At 48.5% G+C, this 21,430-nt stretch overlaps 1 protein-coding gene across 1 annotated transcript in view; it reads left to right on the top strand.

Annotated features, from left to right (window-relative positions):
• The window catches only part of HIP1 (huntingtin interacting protein 1), a 151,470-nt gene that overhangs the window by 80,563 nt on the left and 49,477 nt on the right, over positions 1-21,430 (top strand). The window contains exon 2 of the mRNA XM_068565612.1: positions 21,136-21,199. Within this exon, the coding sequence (XP_068421713.1) occupies positions 21,136-21,199 (64 nt within the window). The remainder of the gene's footprint in view (positions 1-21,135; positions 21,200-21,430) is intronic.

Below are 21,430 nucleotides of genomic sequence, written 5' to 3'. Positions count from 1 at the left end.
TTTGTTCTAGTTCTGTGAAAAACATCATGGGTAATTTGATAGGAATTGCATCAAATCTGTAGATTGCTTTGGGTAGTTTGGCCATTTTAACTATATTAATTCTTCCATTCCAAAAGCATGGGATAGCTTTCCATTTCCTTGGATCATCTTCGATTTCCTTTATAGTTTTATAGTTCTCAGCATTTAAGTCTTTCACCTCCTTGTTTAGGTTTATTCCTAGGTTTTTTGTTTTTTGTTTTTTTGATGTGATTTTAAATGGGATTTTTTTTTACTTTCTGTTATTTCATTGTTAGCATAAATAAAGGCAACAGATTTCTGTATATTAATCTTGTATTCTGCTACCTTGCTGAACTCATTTATCAGTTCTAATAGTTTTTGTGTAGAGTCTTTAGGGTTTTCTACATAGAGTATCATGTCATCTGCATATAATGACTGTTTTACCTCTTCCTTTCTGATTTGGATACCTTTTATTTCTTTTTCTTGTCTGATTGCTGTGGCTAGAACTTCCAATACTATGTTGAATAGAAGTGGTGAGAGTGGGCATCCTTGTCATGTTCCAGAATTTAGTGAGAAAGATTTCAGCTTTTCACTGTTTAGTATTATGTTGGCTGTGGGTTTGTCATAAGTAGCTTTTATGTTGAGATATGTTCCCTCTATGGCCACTTTGGCAAGAGTTTTTATCATGACTGGATGTTGAATTTTATCAGATGCTTTTTCAGCATCTGAGATGATCATGTAGTTTCTATCTTTTCTTTTGTTGATGTGATGGGAGTCTGGATGTTTTGTCCTTATACTTCCCTTGCTTCCCCCAGACTCCTGCCCCCACCTCATCCCCCGAAAACAAACACATCGACCACCAAGTCCCTGGTGCCCATGTTCCGAAAGCAAGCACAGGTCAACCCCACCTCTCCTTCCTGCAAGGCCTCAGTGAAGAAGAAGAAGAAGAAGGGCACCAAAGTGACCAAGTATATCTGAGTACTGAGTCCATCAAGGTCCAAACTGTTTTAAATCTGGAAAGGCAAAGAGAAGGAGGAGAAGAGTTGGTGTGAGGAAAAGTGAAAGGGATGGAGGAGAATTGGCTGGGAGAAGAGGAGGCAGAGGGCCAGCTGAATTTCCTTCCTCGATGGGTGCTGGTGCTGCTTCCAGAGGCCTGTGCGTCCCTGCAGCCTAAGCAGCCCTCCACTTTCCTCAACGGTACTTCCTGCCTTCTCCTCTGCTGCCCTCATGCTGAGCCCTTGACCTCGCTTCCTAGTTCACTGTGAAAGGAGATGCAATCCCAAGAGAGCTCACACAAGCTGTCTCCAGCGCAGCTGCCTACCCCTGTGTCTGTACTCTGTGACCTGGCCTGTTACTCTAACAGGGTGGCTGCCTCCTGTTGTGCATTGGACCCCTTCCCCATCCCAGCGACCCTCTCCCTTCTCTCCCCTCACGCCTATACAGACAGTTTATACCTTCTCCCATTTAAAACAAGGAAACCTAGACCCTACCTTCTTCTTTCTCTGCCCCCCTTACCAGCACTTGCTGCCTCCAGTGCCCCTGTTACCCCTTTTCTCCTGAATCCCCCATCAGGCTCTCTCTTCCACTCCACCAAAAAGCCCTGGTGAAGGTCACCATGATGTTCAAGCCACTGGTCAGTTTTCAGCTCTCATCCTGTTTGATCTATCAGCAACGTCCAACACCACTGAAGTTCAAGTATGTTTCTTCATGCAGTTCCAGGAGGCCACACCCTCTCCTGGTTGCTTTTCTGTTTCCTTTACTCATTCCCTCATGTTTGTCTTTCTTGAGTTTTGGGTGTACTCAGGCTGTCCCCAAACTTCTCATCTGGACTTACTCCTTGGTGATCTTATCCATTCTTAAATCCCATCTCTATATGTGCTGATGACTATCAAATTGATGCATCTAGCATGAACCTCTCCCGAATTCCAGGCTTGCACATCCCCCGGCTCATTTACAGCTCTGTCTGGATATCCAATGGACATCTCTTATTTAACATGTCCAAAAACAAGCTCCAATCTGCCCCGCCCCAAGCCTGTCCTCCCGTGATTCTTTCCATCTTGTTCATGGCAACTCGGGCCCTCTCTTTACTCTGGCAAATAATTATGGTGCCTTCCTTGACTCCTTCCTTCCTCATACCCCACGTCCAAACAGCAGCAAATCCTGTCAGCTCTACCTTCAAAATGTATCCGAATCCCACCACATCTCAGCACCTCCACTGCTGCCAGCCGCATCTGAGCCACCATCATCTCTGGCCCGAATTAAAGCAGCAGCGTCTTAATCATCCCCCCTCCCCGCTTGCAGGCTGGTCCCTGCAGCCTCTTCTCAGCACAGCAGCCAGAGGGATCCTCTAAAACACTGAGTCCGATAATGTCACCCTTTTGCTCAAAAAGAAAAAAAAGTGAGGGGGACTCCCCTGGTGGTCCAGTGGTAAAGAATCCGCCTTCCAATGCAGGGGACGTGGGTTCAATCCCTGGTCGGGGAACTAAGATCTCAGGTGCCGCGGGGCAACTAAGCCCACGTGCCGCAACTACTGAGCTCCGCGCCTCAACGAGAGAGCCCGCGTGCCGCAAACTACAGAGCCCACGCGCTCTGGAGCCCACGCGCCACAACGAGAGAGAAGCCCGCGCACTGCAACTAGAGAGAAACCGGAGAAGACCCTGCGCCGGAACGAAAGAGATCCCATGTGCCGCAACTAAGACCTGACGCAGCCAAAAAAAAAAAAAAAAAAAGGAAAATAAATAAATAAAATAAATAAATGTTAAAAGAAAAAGAGAATTGTCTCGCTTTAATGTGAAACCAATAGGAAAGAATCTTAAAAAAAAAACAAAAACCTCCCAGTGGCTCCTGTCTCTCTCAGAAAAAAGGCTGGTCCTTAAAGTAGCCCCTTGTGATCTGGCCCCTCCCACCTCTGACCTCTCAGCGCCAGCCACGCTTAACCTCTAGCTGTTCCTCATACCTGCCAGGTGGGCTCTGCCTGCAGCTGTTCCCCCAGGTGTCTGCCGGGCTTGCTTCCTCATCACCTACAAATGCAGCCCTTTGTCTCCTAGTACAGCCTTCCCTGATGACCCTGTGTAAGGTGCTAACACCAGCCTAGTATGCGCCAGCCTCATTGTCGGCCTTATTTTTCTTCCATAGAGCACCATCTCACGTACTGTGTATTGTAATTATTTACCCTCTCTCTCCCACTAAAATATGAGATCCACAGGACCAGAGACATCATTTTTTGTTCACGGCTGTACCCCTAGAGTAGTGCCCATGATAGGCCTTCAAGAAATATGTGTTTAATGAATGAGTATGAAAAGAATTCAGAGCAGTTGCTCCCTGAGTTTAGGGAAGACTGGAAGAATCCAGTGGCCCTTAGGAATCAATGAACCATAATCAGGTAAAACAGAGAAATAGGTGACAGAGAGCAGGGCTGGGTATCTGTCTTTTGGAAGAAAAGAGGTGACCATCTGTACTGGGCCAGTTCTATAGTTAGCCGGAGTATATGGCAGGAGAGCTCTTTTTCTGAGGTTTATGCAACAGATGTGGTTTTGTATAAATCACACTTCTGTAAAAGGAATCCTATTTTAAATGTACTAGCGGAGACTGCTATTTAAAGGAATCTGATGTCAAATTCCTTTGTAAAATGACTAATCTCCTGATTTGTCCTTAGTGTCAATTCATATTTTCCGGGAAAAAAAATTATATTTACTTAAATCAAGGTATGCTTGTCTGAGCTGAGGAAATCTCTTCATTTTCCATTTTTCCACTTTATTATTATAGAAGTAAATATTATAATATAAAGTCTTTATTATTCCCTTTTTCTTTGCTCCTGCCATTCTTCCCCCTCTTCATTCCTGCTTTTCCTTTAGCTGAGCTTTTTTCCTCCCTTAGACTCTGACATAGAATGTTCTTCTGTAACACGGCCGGATTTAGAGTGTAATGAACAGTGGCCCTTTCTCAGACCAGATGAGTCCAATCCTGGGTGGAGCAAAGGAATCTGCTAGGGGTGGGTGAATGCATACGGGGGGTACAGGGGTCAGTTCTTAGGTGATATTCAGGTACAGCCAGATTGGAGAACCACTGACCGAAAAAACACTGTGTTGCTATTTGAGGCTGCTGAATGAGGCTGGACGGGCATCCCCTATGGGGCTTTTTTTAAAAATAAATTTATTTATTTATTTATTTTTGCTGTGTAGGGTCTTCGTTTCTGTGCGAGGGCTTTCTCTAGTTGCGGCGAGTGGGGGCCACTCTTCATCGCGGTGCGCAGGCCTCTCACTGTTGCGGCCTCTCTTGTTGCGGAGCACAGGCTCCAGACGCGCAGGCTCAGTAGTTGTGGCTCACGGGCCCATTTGCTCCGCGGCATGTGGGATCTTCCCAGACCAGGGCTTGAACCCGTGTGCCCTGCATTGGCAGGCAGATTCTCAACCACTGCGCCACCAGGGTAGCCCCCCTATGGGGCTTTGCAGAAGGTGCTTGATGTGAATTCGACCATAGACTGTGACCGGACTGGCTGATTTGTCTGGGGGCTGGAGTTCAGGGCTCCGGACTGTCCCCTCTCGGTACGTCACCCACCTGCGGAAATCTCAGAGGAGAGCGAGCTCCTGGGACCTCTGCCTGATGGAGTTTAGTCCAGGTGCTCTCAACAGTGTCTGCCTGCAGTGACCTTGGACTTCACAGGCCCAACATCCAATCTGTCTCCCTTCAGACTGGAACAGGTTCTTCCCGAGAAAGAATAAAACTGTGTATTATGGGGGTTTGGTGGGAGGTGTGCGAGCAACTAAGACCAGAACCTGCTTCCATGACAATAGTACAAGCTGATTTGCTTAGAGGTTGTTTGACCTCAGGGATGGTCTTCTTCAGGTACCCACGCTAGGTTTTCTGAAAAACTTTCTCCTTTTGATTCACATCAGAGGTCAGAGCAGGGGTTTAGTAAACAAGTTGGCTCTGGCTAAGAGTTCAGTTGTAACCATATAGGTTGTAGAGTGTAGAGCATGTGCCCGACTGGTGTGGCTGGACCTCTCCAAGCCCACTTGTTTACCCATAAAGTGTGCCCAGGTCTCTCACCAGGGTTTCTCAGCATCAGTCAGACTGCAAATGAAAGCTCTTTGCAGAATGTGAAGGGCTAGACAATAAAGGAGAAATGCTCTTGTCATTATTTTCCATGCACACCTTGTCTTCACACATTTGAATGAGCCAAACAGGTGAATTGGGAAGATCTAAGGTTACCGAATTCATTGTTGGAGTCAAGTAACATATCTTCCCGCAGCCGCCCTCTTGTGTAAAATGGGACCCTATTTATTTATAAATTGCATTTCTGGAAAACTGGGTCACAGTCTTGTGAAGACCACCATCTGAAGTGAGAAGTGAAGCTGAAGAAGGAGATGCGAGGGGTGTCGCTGAAGCCACGTGGGAGAGTTTGGATTTCATGAGATCAGGGACCCCTGGCTTTCTCAGCTGGGAGAACTCAGGAGGAAAGGTATTCTTGCTGCTTTATTTGGGTCCGTAGTGGTGGAGAGTAGAGGTAGGGGGTCAGTTATATAGTAATATGGGGGTGAGTTTGCTGTAGAAATAGATGGTAAAACAGAGGTTTGGGGGGCGGGAAGTGGCAGGCACTGGCATTGTCTGGGTCTCTCAAGTGCCTCCCGGCTCATTCATTTGACACGGAGACACTGTTAGGAATGGGGTCTGGGAGAGGCACGGAGCTGAGGAAGGGTGGGTCCTATGGTGTGCCACCGCCTCCCCCCTGTGTCTTGAGAGAGTCAGAGCAAAGTTGCTCTGTGCTGCTGAAAGAGAAGAAACAAAACTAACCTCCCCATTAGAAATCTGGGAGGTGGAGAGTGCTGGAGAGCATGGTGGGGGGAGGAGAGGAAGTTGAGCAATGCTGGTGATTTGGGGAAAGACACAGCTCAGGGTTTCCACTCTTGCAGACCAGCTGTCTATCTGGAAACCAAGGCCATTGCGAAAGGCCACTCGAGCTTGGCTCGGTGCCTCCTGAATGATCAAGATGCGTCTGATGGGCCTGCCCCAGCATCACTTTCTAGGCAGAGGCCTGGCCCTAAGAAGGACTCTAATGAGTTCTTGGTGCAGCCCCTGTGAATGTGGCAGTGCAGTTTGGGTCACTAGGAAGGCAGAACCAAGGCTTCCTCTGTGACAAGAGAAACAGAACGGTGGGGGCCAGGGCATGCCTGTCTGAAGCCACAGCCGCCTGCAGGTGGGGAAGAGGGAAGATGGGCCAGCATCTCCTTTCCCCTGAGACCCGGCGTCTCAGTATCTAACCCTCATGCCCTACATCCTGGGACCTTCTGAAGGCCCACGTGGGTACCCTGTGGTTGTCACAGACGCTCTCCCTTGGGGGGAGGCTGCTGGTGTGCACAGTGGCTGAGACCCACAGGAGACACTGGGCTGCTCAAGTTGGTGGGTGACCTGAGCTTGGGTTACATCGGGGGACAAAGTGCAGGGAAGATGCTGATCTTTGCCTGAGGATATGCAGGATGACCTGGCTGAAGGGGACTCTTCGGTAGTCCTGATAAATGAGGAAGGGAAGACGGAGCTCGTTGGCTTCTTCTCCGGGTCAGGAGGACACGATGGGGTCCCCCTTTCTGTAATCAGTTGCCCCTGTGCTGGATGGTCTGATTCAGAGTCTGTAGGAAATTTCTGGGGACCTTTGGGGATGCAGAGCTGGGGGGTCTCTCCCAGCATAGTGGCAGAGAAAACAAGAGGACGAGGGCTGCACGACAGCAAGGGGCCCGGGTTGCCCTGGGAAGGCCTCTCAGAGGCTTGAAGGTACAGGAGGGAGGCTGCTCCCGTCGGCTCTCTCACTCTGTCCCCACAGAAGCTGGAACCGTGGCTGAAGAGGAGCCTTGGGAACTGGTAATGAGGAGGCAGGTGGGAGAGGGGTCTTGTCGTGTAGAAAGGGAGGTCACTTCTCTGGGGATTTATGAGCATCCTGGATAGCTTTCAGAGAAGGAAATATAGGTATTTGTCTCTGGAAAAAGAGTGTTCTTTGCAGCCTCTCTACACCCGTTCTAGAAAGATTGCAGACGGGGAGTCTGTATTTCTTGTCTATGTGACCCCATCAGGGGATGGAGAACCAGCCAGGGAGCTGGTTCTAAATAGGGTCACTGGTGGGGGAGGGGGGACCTGGAGTTGAGGGGCTGTTCATACACCCCAAGAGCCCCAGCGCTGAGCCCCGGGCCCTGGGAGGGGAGGAGACGTCCGTTCTGTCCCCACTGTCTCCCACTCCTCCTCCTCCCGTTCTCTGCTCACCTCCCCACCCCCCTGCAGCGTTTCTTGCCCAGGTCACCCGTGACATCCTTGTCGTGTGCAGTGGCTAATTCTTAGTCCTGGTGCCCCCGCCCCTTCAGCAGGGGTCAACACAATTGAAGCTCCCTCTAAGCTGCCTCACTTTCTTCCTCCGGGAGAGAGGTCACCTGCTGCCTCCATTCCCCTCCTGCCTGGCTTGCTGCTTCATCTCCCTCTCCTTCCCTGGTTCCTCCTCATCTCCCCGATGCGGATGGAATGGCCCAGGGCTCCATCTGGGCCTCTTTTCCTTTTCAAAAACAGAATCAGATCCTGTTCCTCCTCTGCTTAAAGTCCTTAATGGCCTTCAAGGCCCTGCCTGGTCTGGCTGCTTCCTGCCCTCCTCTCGCTCTGCTCCAGCCTTACCAGCCTTCTTGCTGTTCCCCAGACACACCAACCACACTGGCTTCTTTCACTTCACATAATACTTTTAAGATTCATCCTATAGTTGGCATGAATCAGTAGTTTTTTCCTTTTATTTCTGAGTAGCTTTGCGTGGTGTAGCTATACCGCAGTTTGTCCCCTCGTGGAAGGACATTGGGATTGTTCCCAGTTTGGGAAGGTGATGAAGACAGAACCTGGCTTCTTTTCATCCTCACTCAAGGGTCCCCATCTGGCCCTGAGACCTTCCGTTTCACGGGTGTTGGGAACTAATATATTTGAAGACACCTGTGCCCTTTCTTCCCCACCACCACTTTCCCTGATTTCTGTTCTCTCATCTGACCTTCTGTGGTCCACCATCCTAGTTGGTTTCCTTTGCACACGCCCACTTGATCTGTAATTCTCTTAGAACGGGGTGCCCGGAGCTGAACGCATTATTCACTGCCCAGCAGCCTCTCCGCACGTGGTAGGATGAATCAGTACTCCAGGTGAGGTGGAAAGCTGTAAAACCAAGGATTGGCTCTTGTTCTAGATCTTATAATTCTGTTGATGTAGCTCAAAATGAAATTACCTTCTTAAATTTTATTTTATTATGGTGGCCACATCGTACTGTTAACGAACTTACCGGGAATGAGTTCGGTCCTTTTCACCTGGTTTGCTGTTCGCCCGTATGTACTAGGATTCTGGGCCCAGGAATAATCTGTTTTGTTGTTTTTCGCCCATGGTCATGGTCTGCCAGTATCATCCAAATGCATTTACTCCCAACATCAAGATGACGGTAGCCAACAACCAGCACCTGTAAGGGCAGACATCTACCCTCATGGACCTCCCTGTCTAGCTCAGGGGACGCCAAACTTTTTCTGCCAAGGGCCAGATAGGAAATAGTCTTGGCTTTGTGGCCAGCTTCTCCTGCAGCTGTTGTTCCTCCCCCCTCCTCCACCTCCTCCTCCTCTTTCCTCCTCCACCTCCTCTGCTTCCTTTAAAAATGTAAAAACCAGGGGAATTCCCTGGCGGCTCAGTGGTTAGGACTACGCACTTTCACTGCCGGCGGCCCTAGTCGGGTAACCAAGATCCCACAACCAATCCCAGCTCATAGGTTATTCTCAGGCTGCAGGTCAGGTTTGGCTGGCAGTCAGTAGTTTCGACCCCCAGTAGCCCCTGTTCTTTCTCATCCTTGTCAATGAGATGTTATAAGAGACTGGTAAGCACCTTGATGATGGAAAATCAGACACACACGTTGATGTTTTCCTGAAACGGTGGCCTAGAGTTTTAACCAGGAAACGAGGTCATTCGGGCCTGACTTGCTTCCCTGAACGTAAGTTGGTGCCTGGTGAGCGGCGCCGCCTTTCCTTTTGGGAATCTCTCATGAATAACAGGTGGAATTTTGCCTTCTTCTCTTTCGGTAAATCATGATTATCTTCACCCATGCGTGGTCTTTGGGCACCACTCCATTTCCCCACAATCTCACCACGCGTGTTACTCCTAATCCCTGGTCTAGGTACAAGGATCATCCCTCACAGTCTGGGAGAGGCCCACCTGGAGTTGTGTAGCATAGTCCTATAGCCTAGATGGTGGCCCTGCCCTGCAAGAAGTAGGTATTCAGTCAGAATCATAATTCCTCCGTGGTTTCCACCTTTAAAAAAAAAAATTGTTTTACACATAACATAAAATTCACCATCTCAGCCAATATAAAGTATATAATTCTGTAGCATTTAGTACATTCATGATGTTGTGCCACCAATCACAACTATCTAACTTCAGCACATTTTTATCATCGCCCCAAGAGGAAACCCTGTACCCATCAAGCAGTCACTCCCCATTCCCCCTCCTACCTGAATCTGGCAACTAGCAATCTGCTTTCTGTCTCTTATGGATTTGCCTATCCTGGGTATTTCGTATAAATGGAATCATACAATATGTGACATTTTGTGTCTGGCTTCTTAGCATCATGTTTTTGAGATTGATCCCTGTTGTCGCATAATCAGTTCCTCCTTTTTGTGTGTGGGTGTGTGTTTTTATCGTGGTAAAAATGTACATACCATAAAATTTACCATTTTAATCACTTATAAGTGTACAGTTCAGTGGCATTGAGTACTTCCACATTGCTGTATGACCATCACCACCATCCATCTCCAGAACTTTTTCATCTTCCCAAACTGAAACTCTGTCCCCATTAAACAATAACTCTCCACTTGCCCCTCCTCCCAGCCCCTGGCAAACACCATTCTACCTCTGTCTCTCTGAATGTGACTGCTCTAGGTACCTCATATAAGTGGAATCCAACAGGGTCTGTCTTTTTGTGACGGGCCTATCTCACTCAGCATAATGTCCTCCAGGTTCAGCCATGTTGTAGCAGGTGTCAGGATTTCCTTCCTTTCAGGGCTGAATAATATTCCATTGTGTGGATAGACCATGTTCTGTGTACCCATTCCTCTGTGGATGGACACTTGTATGGCTTCCCCCAGTGTTTTCCACTTTGGATGCTTGTTTCTTCAGTTGTCCTGGGTGCTTCACAGTCCTGGCCACCCTGCTCCCAACACAGGTTTGTACACCTATTACAGAGTTGATTGACATTTTTTAATCTTCTCAACTTTCTTACTCCATCTTCCCCTCCAGATCAGACTGCAGAAGAGCGAGTGCCTTTCCTTTTGCTAAACCCTTCGAAATCTGCATGACCCAGATAATTGGATTACTCACCACCTCTCCAGAAGCCAGAGGATGGTTGGGGGCTTTAGAGTGGGAGGGGAGGGGGAGATGTGATCCTAATTTCAATAGTCCTCAGCTTATGAAGTAGATAAGACTCACAAAATACTAAAAAAAAAAGAGAAAAAAATACTCTTAGTCTGTTCAGGCTGCCATAATAAAATATCATAGACTGGGTAGCTTAAACAATAGGAATTTATTTCTCACAGTTTTGGAGGCTGGGAAGTCTAAGAGCAAGGTGCTGGCTGATTTGGATCTCCATGAGGGCTCCCTTCGTGACTTGTAGACGGCCACCTTCTTGTTGTGTCCTCACATAGTGGAGAAAAAGAGAGCAAGAGAAAGGGAGCCTGCTCTGGTGTCTCTTTTTTAAGGTCACTAATCTCATCATGGGGGCCCCATCCTCATGACCTCATCTAACCCTAAGTACTGCCCAAAGGCTCCAGGTACCATCACACTGGAGGTTAAGGTTTCAACATACAAATTTGGGGGGCACACAATTCAGTCTATAGCACATGCCTTTTATAAAAGCATTTAAATGAGGCAAAGTATTTAGCCATATGGAGCCTAGCTAAGTTCTAAAGGATTGTAAGAAAGGATAACTGGATATCATTAGTTAAGACAGTTTATATTTAAATATCAGCAAGATTTTTCGTTGGAGAGAAAGAAATGTGACTTGGGAAGGGGAAGATGGAGGTTCCTAGACAGGTGAGTGGAACAAACAAGGTATCACGTGCTGATGAGGATGTCTTCTTGGAGAGGGCTGGGCCGAGCAGCCTTCTTCCTCTGTCAGCCCATCCATGTGTCAGGCACAGTGTGTCCACTGGGGGGGAACAGCAGGATCACACGGTCCCTGCCAGCACAGAGTTCACTGTCTAGTGGTGATACCGACCACAAGCAAAGGAACCAACAAGGGGATTTCAGGTTGAGATAAGAGCCTCTACAGGAAATGACCAGGATGGTTGTGTCATGATAAAGAGGTAATGCAGGCCAAGGGGTGGGGAGATGCTTTAGATTAGAGAGGCTGCCTAGGAGGTGGTATTTGAACAGCCTGGAAAAGAAGGAACATCCAGCCTTGCAAAGAATGGGAGGCAAAAATCTGACCATTCCAGGCATAAGGAGCATCAGAGACAGAAAGAATTTTAAATGTTTGAAGAACAAAGAGGCAGCCCATGTGGTCGGGGTATAACAAGTAAGAGGGCGAATGGGAGTTGATGCCGGTGTAGGGCTTTGTCCGCCGTGTGGGAGGGCGGGCTTCATTGGTGGTGGTGGGCGCTGCTCCAGGTGGCGTGATCTCAGGTGTGGTTTATCAAGATCACTCTGGCTGCTGGGCAGAGAGCCGCTTGGGGAGGGCTAATCCACTTGGGAAGCTATTTCAGTGGTCCAGTGGGGACATGATAGAGGTTTGGGCTTGGCTGGAGGCAGAGGAGATGGAGAGATAACAGAGGGATTTGGGAGGCGGAAAGGCAGCATTGCTGAAGGGTTGGATGGGAGCATTGAGACAAAGGCAGCAGTTAAGGGTGACTTCTAGGGAGACTGGGAGAGGAATAGTGGGGCATGTTGGCAGAAATGAAGAGTTCAAAGCCATGGGCCTGGTTGAGATCACTCAGGAGCAGTAGAGATCTGGGGCGCAGCTGCCGTTGGGTAGAAAGCAAGGCAGGGGACTTCCCTGGAGGTCCGGGGGTTAGGACTCCACGCTTCCACTGCAGGGGGCTCGGGTTCGATCCCTGGTCAGGGAACTAAGATCCCGCATGCCACACGGTGTAGCCAAAGAGTAAGAAAAAAAAAGAAAGAGAGAAAATCAGGCAGGTGGATGGCATTGAGGCTGCCGAGTTGCTGAAGGTAGCACAGTGTGTGTGGGGAGAGGGACCTGGGTTTGAATTCTGGCTCCACCCACGGCTGCCTGTGCTGCTTTGGGCAACCTGACTTGGAAAATGGGTCAGATTGCCTGCCCTCCAGGGGAGGGAGGATCAGAAGCAAATCCCCAAGTGCAGCGCCTGATAGAGGCTCAGCTGCTACCACTAATCAATCCGGTGACAACAATGACGACATTCTATTATTATTATTTCTGATCAAGAGAAGAATTCAAAAGACTTGATGTCGGACATCCACTTCCAAGTATCACGACCAAGACCAGACCAGTCTCACTCAGTGCTGAAGGCTATGTTCGGCCTTCTGTGCCTCGCTTGTCTCTTCCCCGAGACTCATGTGACTGCGACTCGGTTCTGAATCTGTCATCCTCTCAGGCTGCCCCCACCTTTACCATGACGTGCCCCAGCAGTCTTTTGAGTCTGTCTCTCTCCGGCATCACAGCCCACCCTCCCCCATCGCCAGCCTTGTTCCTCTCCAGGAGGAGCCGACGGCCCGAAGCATCCCTTTCTGCCCTGCGCAGCAGGTATTAACAGGAGCACCTGCCTCATCTGTTTACCCCAAGCCTCCAAACCTGACGTGGTGCGGGATGCAGCGTGCAGCCCCCGTGCTGGGCAGCATTACCAGGGCCATCGGTGGTGGCCACTTCTGCCTTTGCTGAGCAAATGCCTCCCGCCCACTGATGCGCTTTTCATTCCTTCTGTGTCCTTTCTAGCCTACTCCCTCCTTTCTCCTTCTGCCCAGCCTGGTCGCAGGTTTTCCTACACTTGGCCCGGGCACTGGGCTCTCCGGTCCCTGGCTTTGGGACCTGCCTCCCACACCGGGCACATCCTCCGTGCCTGCCCCTGCCATGGAACCTTTGCGAGCCAGCCTGGCCTTGGCAGCCCAAGCGCTGGTCCCTGCCAGCAGCTGTGTGCGTGATCTGACTGTGGCCAGCTGCCCCCGCAGCACGGGCCCAGGCCTGGCCCCCCGCAGAAGCAAGGCCCGAAGTTTTCCCATTGGCTGCAGCCTGGCTGAGGCTGTCCTGAGGGAGCAGAGGACAGGGACGGGGGTGGGGGGGGGGAGGGGGGAGCGGAAAGCCGCCCTTCCTACGGTGCCTGCTGATAATTGGCCCTCCGGAACCAGCCTGGGACACGAGGGCCAGCTGGGTCAGGAAGTGGTGTACAATGCTGCTCTTTCAGGGGGGACACTGCACGGTCTGAGGTCCTGTGTGACTCCGGCGAAATCTGTAGAACAGCCTGTTCTCAGAGGATGCTCTCTAACGTAGGCCGGAGGTGAGCAGTGGAGCCCCGAATTTCCCACCCTCTGCCCTGGGAGCGTCCCCCCAGGCATCGCCCAGCCCCGAACCCAATTATTTACTTCAGAGAGAGTCTGGGGAGGGGAGGGGAAGAGAGCAGATTTTCTCAAGACACCATGAATCAAATACCTGGTGCTTTTTAGAGGCAGGCGCACTGGGAAGCAGTCATTAAGTCCTTAATGATTTAATAATTTATTAAGACTCTGCCCAGCCTTAGCAGCTGCGGGCCCACAAGGGCAGAAGGCAGGGTCCTCGCCCTTGGGATTTTAATCTTGATGGGGAGGTAAGACAATATACTTGTTGTCAAACACACGAAGAGAAATAGGAATTTAAAAAGAAAGAAGACGGGGCAGCATTTGGGATGCAGAAGGAAGTGAGGGGCGTGTGACGCGGGGTGGCATCCCAGGCACCGAGCATTGCACAAGTACAGGAAACTCAGCCTGGCGTGGTACTTCCGCCCTGGATGTGTCCGGTGTCTGAGATTCCGAGGACCCTGGAGGACCACAGCCTGCCTTTACGGACCCAGAGGCTCAGCCCTGCCTCTGAGCCCAAAAAGCCTTGCTACAGAAACCGGGCGGTGGGCCTGCAGCTGTGGGCTGGACCCTGCCCAACTTCTCGGTAGGGAAGCATTGGTTGGAGAACTTTGGGCATGTTGGCTGCAGTAGGTGGGCACTCCCAGGAGCCTGCCAGAGCTGCAAGAGAAGGGTCTGGGGCAGTCCTGACCGGGGCAGACAAGGCTTGCAGGTGTCTTGTAGCTATTGATTTGGGTAGAGACTTCGTTCTATAGCCCAGTGCTAGGCTAGGTGCTGTGTTGGGGTCCTGGGCTCGTACTGGGGCTGTGACCCTGAATGTCCACACACAAGTTGTTTTCACACTTTCCTTTTTCAGGGCACTGAAAAGGTAACTCCTCAAACTCAGGAGGATGGAGGGGCGTTTGTATCCGGTCCCTCCCCTGCTCAAGAGCCTTCTGTTGGGACTTCCCTGGTGGTCCAGTGGTTAGGACTCCGTGCTTCCACTGCAGGGGACACGGGTTCGATCCCTGGTCAGGGAACTAAGATACCGCATGCCACAGCACAGCCAAAAATAAAAAACATAAAAACAGAAGAGCCTTCTGGGCATCTCAGTGTCCACCAGTTCACAATTTCTTGCCCTTATATCCAAAGCCCTCCATCATCTGAAGGACGTTTACAGAGTCTAACAGTGAGAAGGAACCTAAAAATCACCTAATCCAGCCTGAGCCTGTAAATCTTTTTCACAGTAACTCTAAGGAGACGTTGCCATGCCTCTGCCTGTATACTTCTAATAATGGGGAATTCTCTCTTTCATGAGACAGCTTTAAGTTTATCCGGAAACGGCCTGACTGTACTTCTACCCGTTGGTCTAGTTTTTTTTTTTTTTTTAAGTTTAATTTTTATTTATTTATTTATTTATTTATGGCTGTGTTGGGTCTTCGTTTCTGTGCGAGGGCTTTCTCTAGTTGCGGCAAGCGGGGGCCACTCTTCATCGCGGTGCGCGGGCCTCTCATTATCGCGGCCTCTTGTTGAGGAGCACAGGCTCCAGATGCGCGGGCTCAATAGTTGTGGCTCACAGGCCTAGTTGCTCCGCGGCATGTGGGATCTTCCCAGGCCAGGGCTCGAACCCATGTCCCCTGCATTGGCAGGCAGATTCTCAACCACTGCGCCACCAGGGAAGCCCCCGTTGGTCTGGTTTTGATCCCTGGAGTTATTCCTCCTTCCACATGACCACCTTTAAGAATATTGATATTCCTCTAAGTTTTCTTCAGGCCCCAGGCTTATCCCAGTCCAGGTCACTCTCTTTTAGAAGCAGTCTAGTTTGTTTGTTTCCTTCATAATGTAGAAGGTCTAAAACTGAATAGTGTTTTACCTGTGAATTTATCTTCATAGAGAATTAGAACCATCCCCTCCCTCATTCTGAACACGGTATTCCTTTTAATACATCCAGAGCTCAGACCTGCATTTTGATCAGCCACATCACAGTGATGCTTATATTAAGTTGGCAGCCAAATAAAACACCTAAATCATTTTCACAAGTGCTGCTTTGACTCATATCTCCCCTGTGCCAGCGAGTTTAGACCTAAGTATAGGAAGCTTCCTTTATACCTGCTGGATTGCATCCAGTGAAGTTTCACCCATTTTTCCAGTCTGTGGAAATCATTTGGACTCTGGTTCTGTGTCTCTGGGGTGTGGAGGGCCATGTCTCACGTGGGGATTGTGATCCAGAGCCTGAGCTGTGGAGCCCCACTTCCGAGTCTGAGTTCCAGCTCTACACTGGCTGGTAGAGCAGCCTTGGGCAATTTACATAGCCTTTCAAAGCCTTGGTTTCCTCATCTGTAAAATGAAGGTGATTGATACTAATACTCACTCGTAGGATGTAGAGTTATAAGACTTTAATGAGATAATTCATACAAAATACTTATTAACGCAGGGCTGGGTAGTAAGCACTCATTAGCTGCCATTATCTTCATGATTATAACCACTGCTACTGCTAGTTTACTTCTTCAATCTTTTAAAAATGACTGTTTCTCACCCCAAGCCCCCCCAGCCTCATTGTCCTTTGCTTACAATGTCCCCTCAGCCCCAGATGCCTGCCTCTGTTCTGCCACCTGCCCAGCTTCAAAACCTCTGCAGCACCATTGATTCTTCCCTCTGTTGTGTTCCCTGTAACTGGGAGCTCCTACTGGCCAATCCTATTGGAATTGCTTCATAGCCCACCTTGTGTCGGGTTCTTTCCATTTCACTTCCATCTTTTAGATTAAGGCCTTTATTCCTTCACTTCTCTGCTATTAATAGCTGCCTCCTTCAACTCTCTTCCCTTCAGCTGCTTCCATCCTTTCCCGCCCCCTCCGAAACCCACTGGCCCCCCGCACCCAGCGCTACCTCCCTTTCTGCCTTCATCCCCCGTTCTGCCCTTGCACACACGTGGCCCTGCAGTAGAACCGGCCCTCGTGTTCCAAGCCTTTCCAGAGCTGGGCTCGAGGATCCGGCCACCCGAATAGTATGACCTTGGGCAAGTGGCTTAGCCTTTCTGTGCGACAACCATAAGTGCCCCTCGAATCTGTAGGCAGTGTCACTGAGAGAAGTCAGTCAATGGCAGGGGAAGCACCGGGGACAGACGGGTGACCCCTTTCTTCCTTCGACAAAGTTTCCCTGAGCAGTATCGCAGTTTCACAGGATCTCTGCTTCCTTTCAACATGTAGAGTACAGGATATTTTCAGTTTTCAGACACACACACACACACACACAGTCTACAGTTACAAACTCATGGTATATTATTTTATGTGGCTTAAGGGAATTTTAAGGATTTTTTGTTTGTTTTTGTAAGCAAGGCTCATACTGACCACAGGCTTGGGCAATTGGTCTTTGGTCCATCAGTATAAATAGATATTTGTGGACCAAGTCTAAACCCCACCCATCACTGTCCTCCCTCAAGGCCCTGACGCAGTTTCTAGCACTTCCGGCCAACATGGATTTCTCTTTTTCCATCACAGCCTGTGCTACTGGCTGTCTCTACCAACCCCCTAGAACTTGACCACATCCAGTTCGCACCTTACTGGATTTGCATCTCTTGGTGTCATCTTACATACTTAGGTCCCTTATAACTCCTTATGAACGCAGGCAACCTTTAAAGGCTCGGCAAATGTGGTCACTTGGCCCAGAGGTCTGTCTGCAGCCAGGATCCCATCATTTTTCTAGAGCCAGGAGAGAAACATAGTTGAAAGCGTGTAACTCACCTGAGGAAATCTGAAGGAAAGAGGATGACGTGGGACAGGCCTGGAAGCAGAAGCTGAGAAACAAGGTCCAAGGAAGGACTTGTGAAGAGGAAGCTGGAAGCACTGGGTCTCCACAGGACACAAGTGCTGCCTCACTGGGAGATTTTAGGGGGATAAACTTTTTACTTCTTTCTTGCAGCATCTCTTATATGAGATTCCTTCTGGACTGGTCTTACCGTTGCACTGACAGCCAACAGCTGTGCTCAGTGGAGCCCCCTGCGTGTGCTGTAGGGAAGAGGGAAAGGAGTATCTGCCCTCTCCTTGTCTTCGGAGGTGACTGAGCATGATGGGGAAAGGACCCTGTGTTAGTCTCCTGGAGCTGCCATAACGAATTACCACATAGTGTGTGGCTTAAAACGACAGAAATTTGTTCTCTCCCAGTTCTGGAGGCTAGAAGGTCAAAATAAGGGTGTCAGCAGGGCCATGTTCCCTTTGGAGGCTCTAGGGAAGAATCCATCCTTGCCTCTTCCTAACTGCTGGTGGTTGCTGGCCATCTTTCGCATTCCTTGGCTTGTAGACACATCACTTTAGTGTCAGCTTCCATCTTCACATGGCTGTCTTCTTCCTGAGTGTCTGTGTCCCTGTGTCTTCATCTGGCCTTCCTATAAGGGCACCAGTCATACTGGATTTAGGACTCACCCTAATCCAGTATGACATCATCTTAACTAATTACATCTGCAAAGACCCTGTTTCCAAATGAGATCACATTCACAGGCGCTGGGGGATTTGAACTTGAACGTGTCTTTTTTGGGAAGACACAGTTCAACCCACAACAGAGCTTATGCTATTAAAGAAGTTGAGTCTGGCTCACAGACATAGAAAACAAACTTATGGGGGAGGGAGGTAGATAAATTAGGAGTTTGGGATTAACGTATACACACTACTATATATTGGGTTGGCCAAAAGGTTCGTTCGGTTAGTGAATACGTTGTTCAATAAAGTTCTTCGTGAAAATGAAAAACGTCTTTTATTTGTACTTAAGACCAAACGAATTTTTTGGCGAACCCAAATATAAAATAGGTAAACAACAAGGATCTACTGTAGAGTATAAGGAACTATACTCAATATCTTATAATAACCTACATGGGAAAAGAATCTGAAAAGGAATATATATATATGTATAACTGAATCACTTTGCTGTATACTTGAAACTAACACAACATTGTAAATTAACTATATCTCAATTAAAAAAAAAAGAGTTGGGCTTCCCTGGTGGCGCAGTGGTTGAGAATCTGCCTGCCAATGCAGGGGACACAGGTTCGAGCCCTGGTCTGGGAAGATCCCACATGCCGCGGAGCAACTGGGCCCGTGAGCCACAACCACTGAGCCTGAGCATCTGGAGCCTCTGCTCCGCAACAAGAGAGGCCGCGATAGTGAGAGGCCCGCGCACCGCGATGAAGAGTGGCCCCCACTCGCCGCAACTGGAGAAAGCCCTCACACAGAAACGAAGACCCAACACAGCCAAAAATAAACATAATAAATAAATAATAAATAAAATTTAAAAAAAAAAAGTTGATTCTGGTAGAGGAAAAAAAAATACGTGCAATAGTGGACTTAAAGAACACACCTAGAAGTTATGTAAACCAGATATAAAAGACCATATCTTGGTATAACCTATTTTGTACCAAATATACTCATACACATATACATGTACATATACATATATGACATATACATAAGTATGTATTTTTTCCAGATGAAGATTCAAACACAAACAATAAAATACAAACAATAAAACACTTAGAGGAAAACGTAAGAGTCTACCAGTATAAACATGGGGCAGGAGAAACCGTAAGTAAACATAGAAGCTATAAAAGATAAGATGAACATACTTCACTAGGTAAGGCAATCAACAACCATGAGAACATATAAGAAAATACTCAAAACTTACTAGCAGTCAGGAAATTACAAGTTCATGATGAAATGTCGCTATACCCGTAAGACCAGCAAAAATGAAAAGAAGTGATAACCCCTGTTGGAGGGGGTACTTTTGATCATCGCCAGTGGAAATGTGAATTGTTGTAGCCTGTTTACAAAGCCTGATGGCCGCCTTGTTTAGATCCTGATTAGAACAGCTGCAAGAAAGTTGTTTGTTTGTTTTTTTTAACACAAGAGAGAAATGTGAACACTAACCATTTGATGACATTAAGAAATTATCCTTAAAATTTTAGGTGTGATCATAGTATGGTTAAATTTTAAAGAGTCTTTTTTTTTTTTTTTCTTAGAAGTTCATACTGAAATATTTACTGGTAAAATGGTATAACGCCTAGAATTTACTTCAGATAATCCAGGGAGCAAGGGCATCAGTGACCAATGGTATAAAGCAAGGGTCAGCACAGTAGAGGTGCAGACCAAATCCAGACCACCTCCTGGTTTTGTAAATAAAGTTTTATTGGAATTCAGCCACAGTCTTTCAGTTCCGTATTCATTTAGTATCGCTGAGGCTGCTTTTTCCCTCCAGCAGCAGAGCTGAATAGTTGTGATGGAGACCATGTGACCTGCAAAGCCTGAAATATTTACTAACTGGCTCTACAGAAAATGTTTGTGACCCCTCACCCATAAGGATGCATGTTTGGCTGCAAGTTCATAATAATTGGTGCTGGGGACTGACTATATGAGGGCTTATTAGACTAATCATCATATTTGTGTGTGCTTGGACTTCTCCATAATGAAAAGTTTAAAAAAAAAAAAAAGTGGACCCAGTAATCTCACTCCTAGTACTCTATCCCTTGGAAACGAAAGCCTCAATTAATAAGGATATATGTATAAGGATGTTTACTAAAATAGTTTACTGGAAATAAATTGCCTCCCAATACAGGATGCTATAAATCACATCCGCCCACGCCTTGGAATATTATGTTATCTTTTTAAAGAATGAACTAGCGTTTTACCAGTTCACTTGGAGAATGTTTCATGGGATATTTTCAAGTGAGAAGAGCAAGATGTAAAAAAGTCTGTGCATGACAGTCCCAGTTTTATAGAACAGTGACAAAAATAACCCCTTCGGAACGTAGGGGGGTGTGTGTGTGTGTGTGTGCACGTGCACGCGTGCAGGATGCATAACAAGTTGCTAACATGGGTTGGGGTAGAATGATGTCTGTGGAAGGAAGCAAAGCAAAACAGAAAAAGGCTATATTTCAAAAAACAGCCTACATGATACGATCCCATGTATGTGTGTGTGTAAGTTATATTTACATGTATAACGTGCTTTGCTTACTTCAAAAGAGAGTTACGATTTTTAAAAGGACCAGAAAGGGGTGAATATTCGTCATGTCCTGTGATAGAAGTAAGAAAATAAAAGGGAATTTGGTTAGGAGCTGGAAGGTGCCCAAGAGCAGGGAAACAAGAGAGGAGAGTGACCACTGTCAACCCCGGGCCAGCTAGGGTAGGCTCCATGGAAGGTTCTAGCTGTGAGAGAGGGGTGGCCGGACCGTCTTTGAGCCACAGCCCCTCCCTGATCTCAGCGCCTCTTCCTCCTGCTCCCGGAGAAATAATGTTTCCCTGGGGGATGAAAGGCATCCCTTTGTGCAGGCTTTAATTGCCATGTTGGGCCAAGTGAATGAGTGGCATGCGGGTGCAGCAGCTGGGCACAGCCAATGCCAGGCAGCAAAGCCCGCTGCCTTAGGACAGCCCGGGCCAGCTGGCCTGGGAGTGCTGCCCACCTCTAACCCCCGCAGGGGGCCCTGCAAGGGGACAGTGGAGCAGAGGGGTCTGCGGAGGGAGGGGAAGGGGCGGGGCGTCTGAGAGGGTCCCAGCCACTGTCAGAAGCTTATTCATCTCATCCTCCTTCCCCTCCCCCCTCCCTCTTGTTTTTCAGACTGTCAGCATCAATAAGGCCATTAATACGCAGGAAGTGGCTGTAAAGGAAAAACACGCCAGAAATATCCTTTTGGATGTTGCTCGGAGGACCGACCCCAAGGGGGGTCAAATGGCGGGGGGCGGGGGGTGGGAATGAGGTCGGGGCGAGGCATCCTTGCTCAGCTTCAGGAAGGAGAACCGCCCCCCACCGGCCAGGCCCCAGCAGGGTCTGAACAGTGTGGGTTGGCAACAGCTGGCCTCAGAGCCCACAGCCCGTTGGGGTGGCAGGGACCAAAGCGGCCATCTAGCCCAGT

The sequence above is a fragment of the Eschrichtius robustus genome, chromosome 16, assembly GCF_028021215.1.
Source record: "Eschrichtius robustus isolate mEscRob2 chromosome 16, mEscRob2.pri, whole genome shotgun sequence".
NCBI classification, from domain to species: domain Eukaryota; kingdom Metazoa; phylum Chordata; class Mammalia; order Artiodactyla; family Eschrichtiidae; genus Eschrichtius; species Eschrichtius robustus.
The sequence above is the reverse complement of the archived record's forward strand: the minus strand, read 5'-3'. Positions and strand labels throughout refer to the sequence as shown.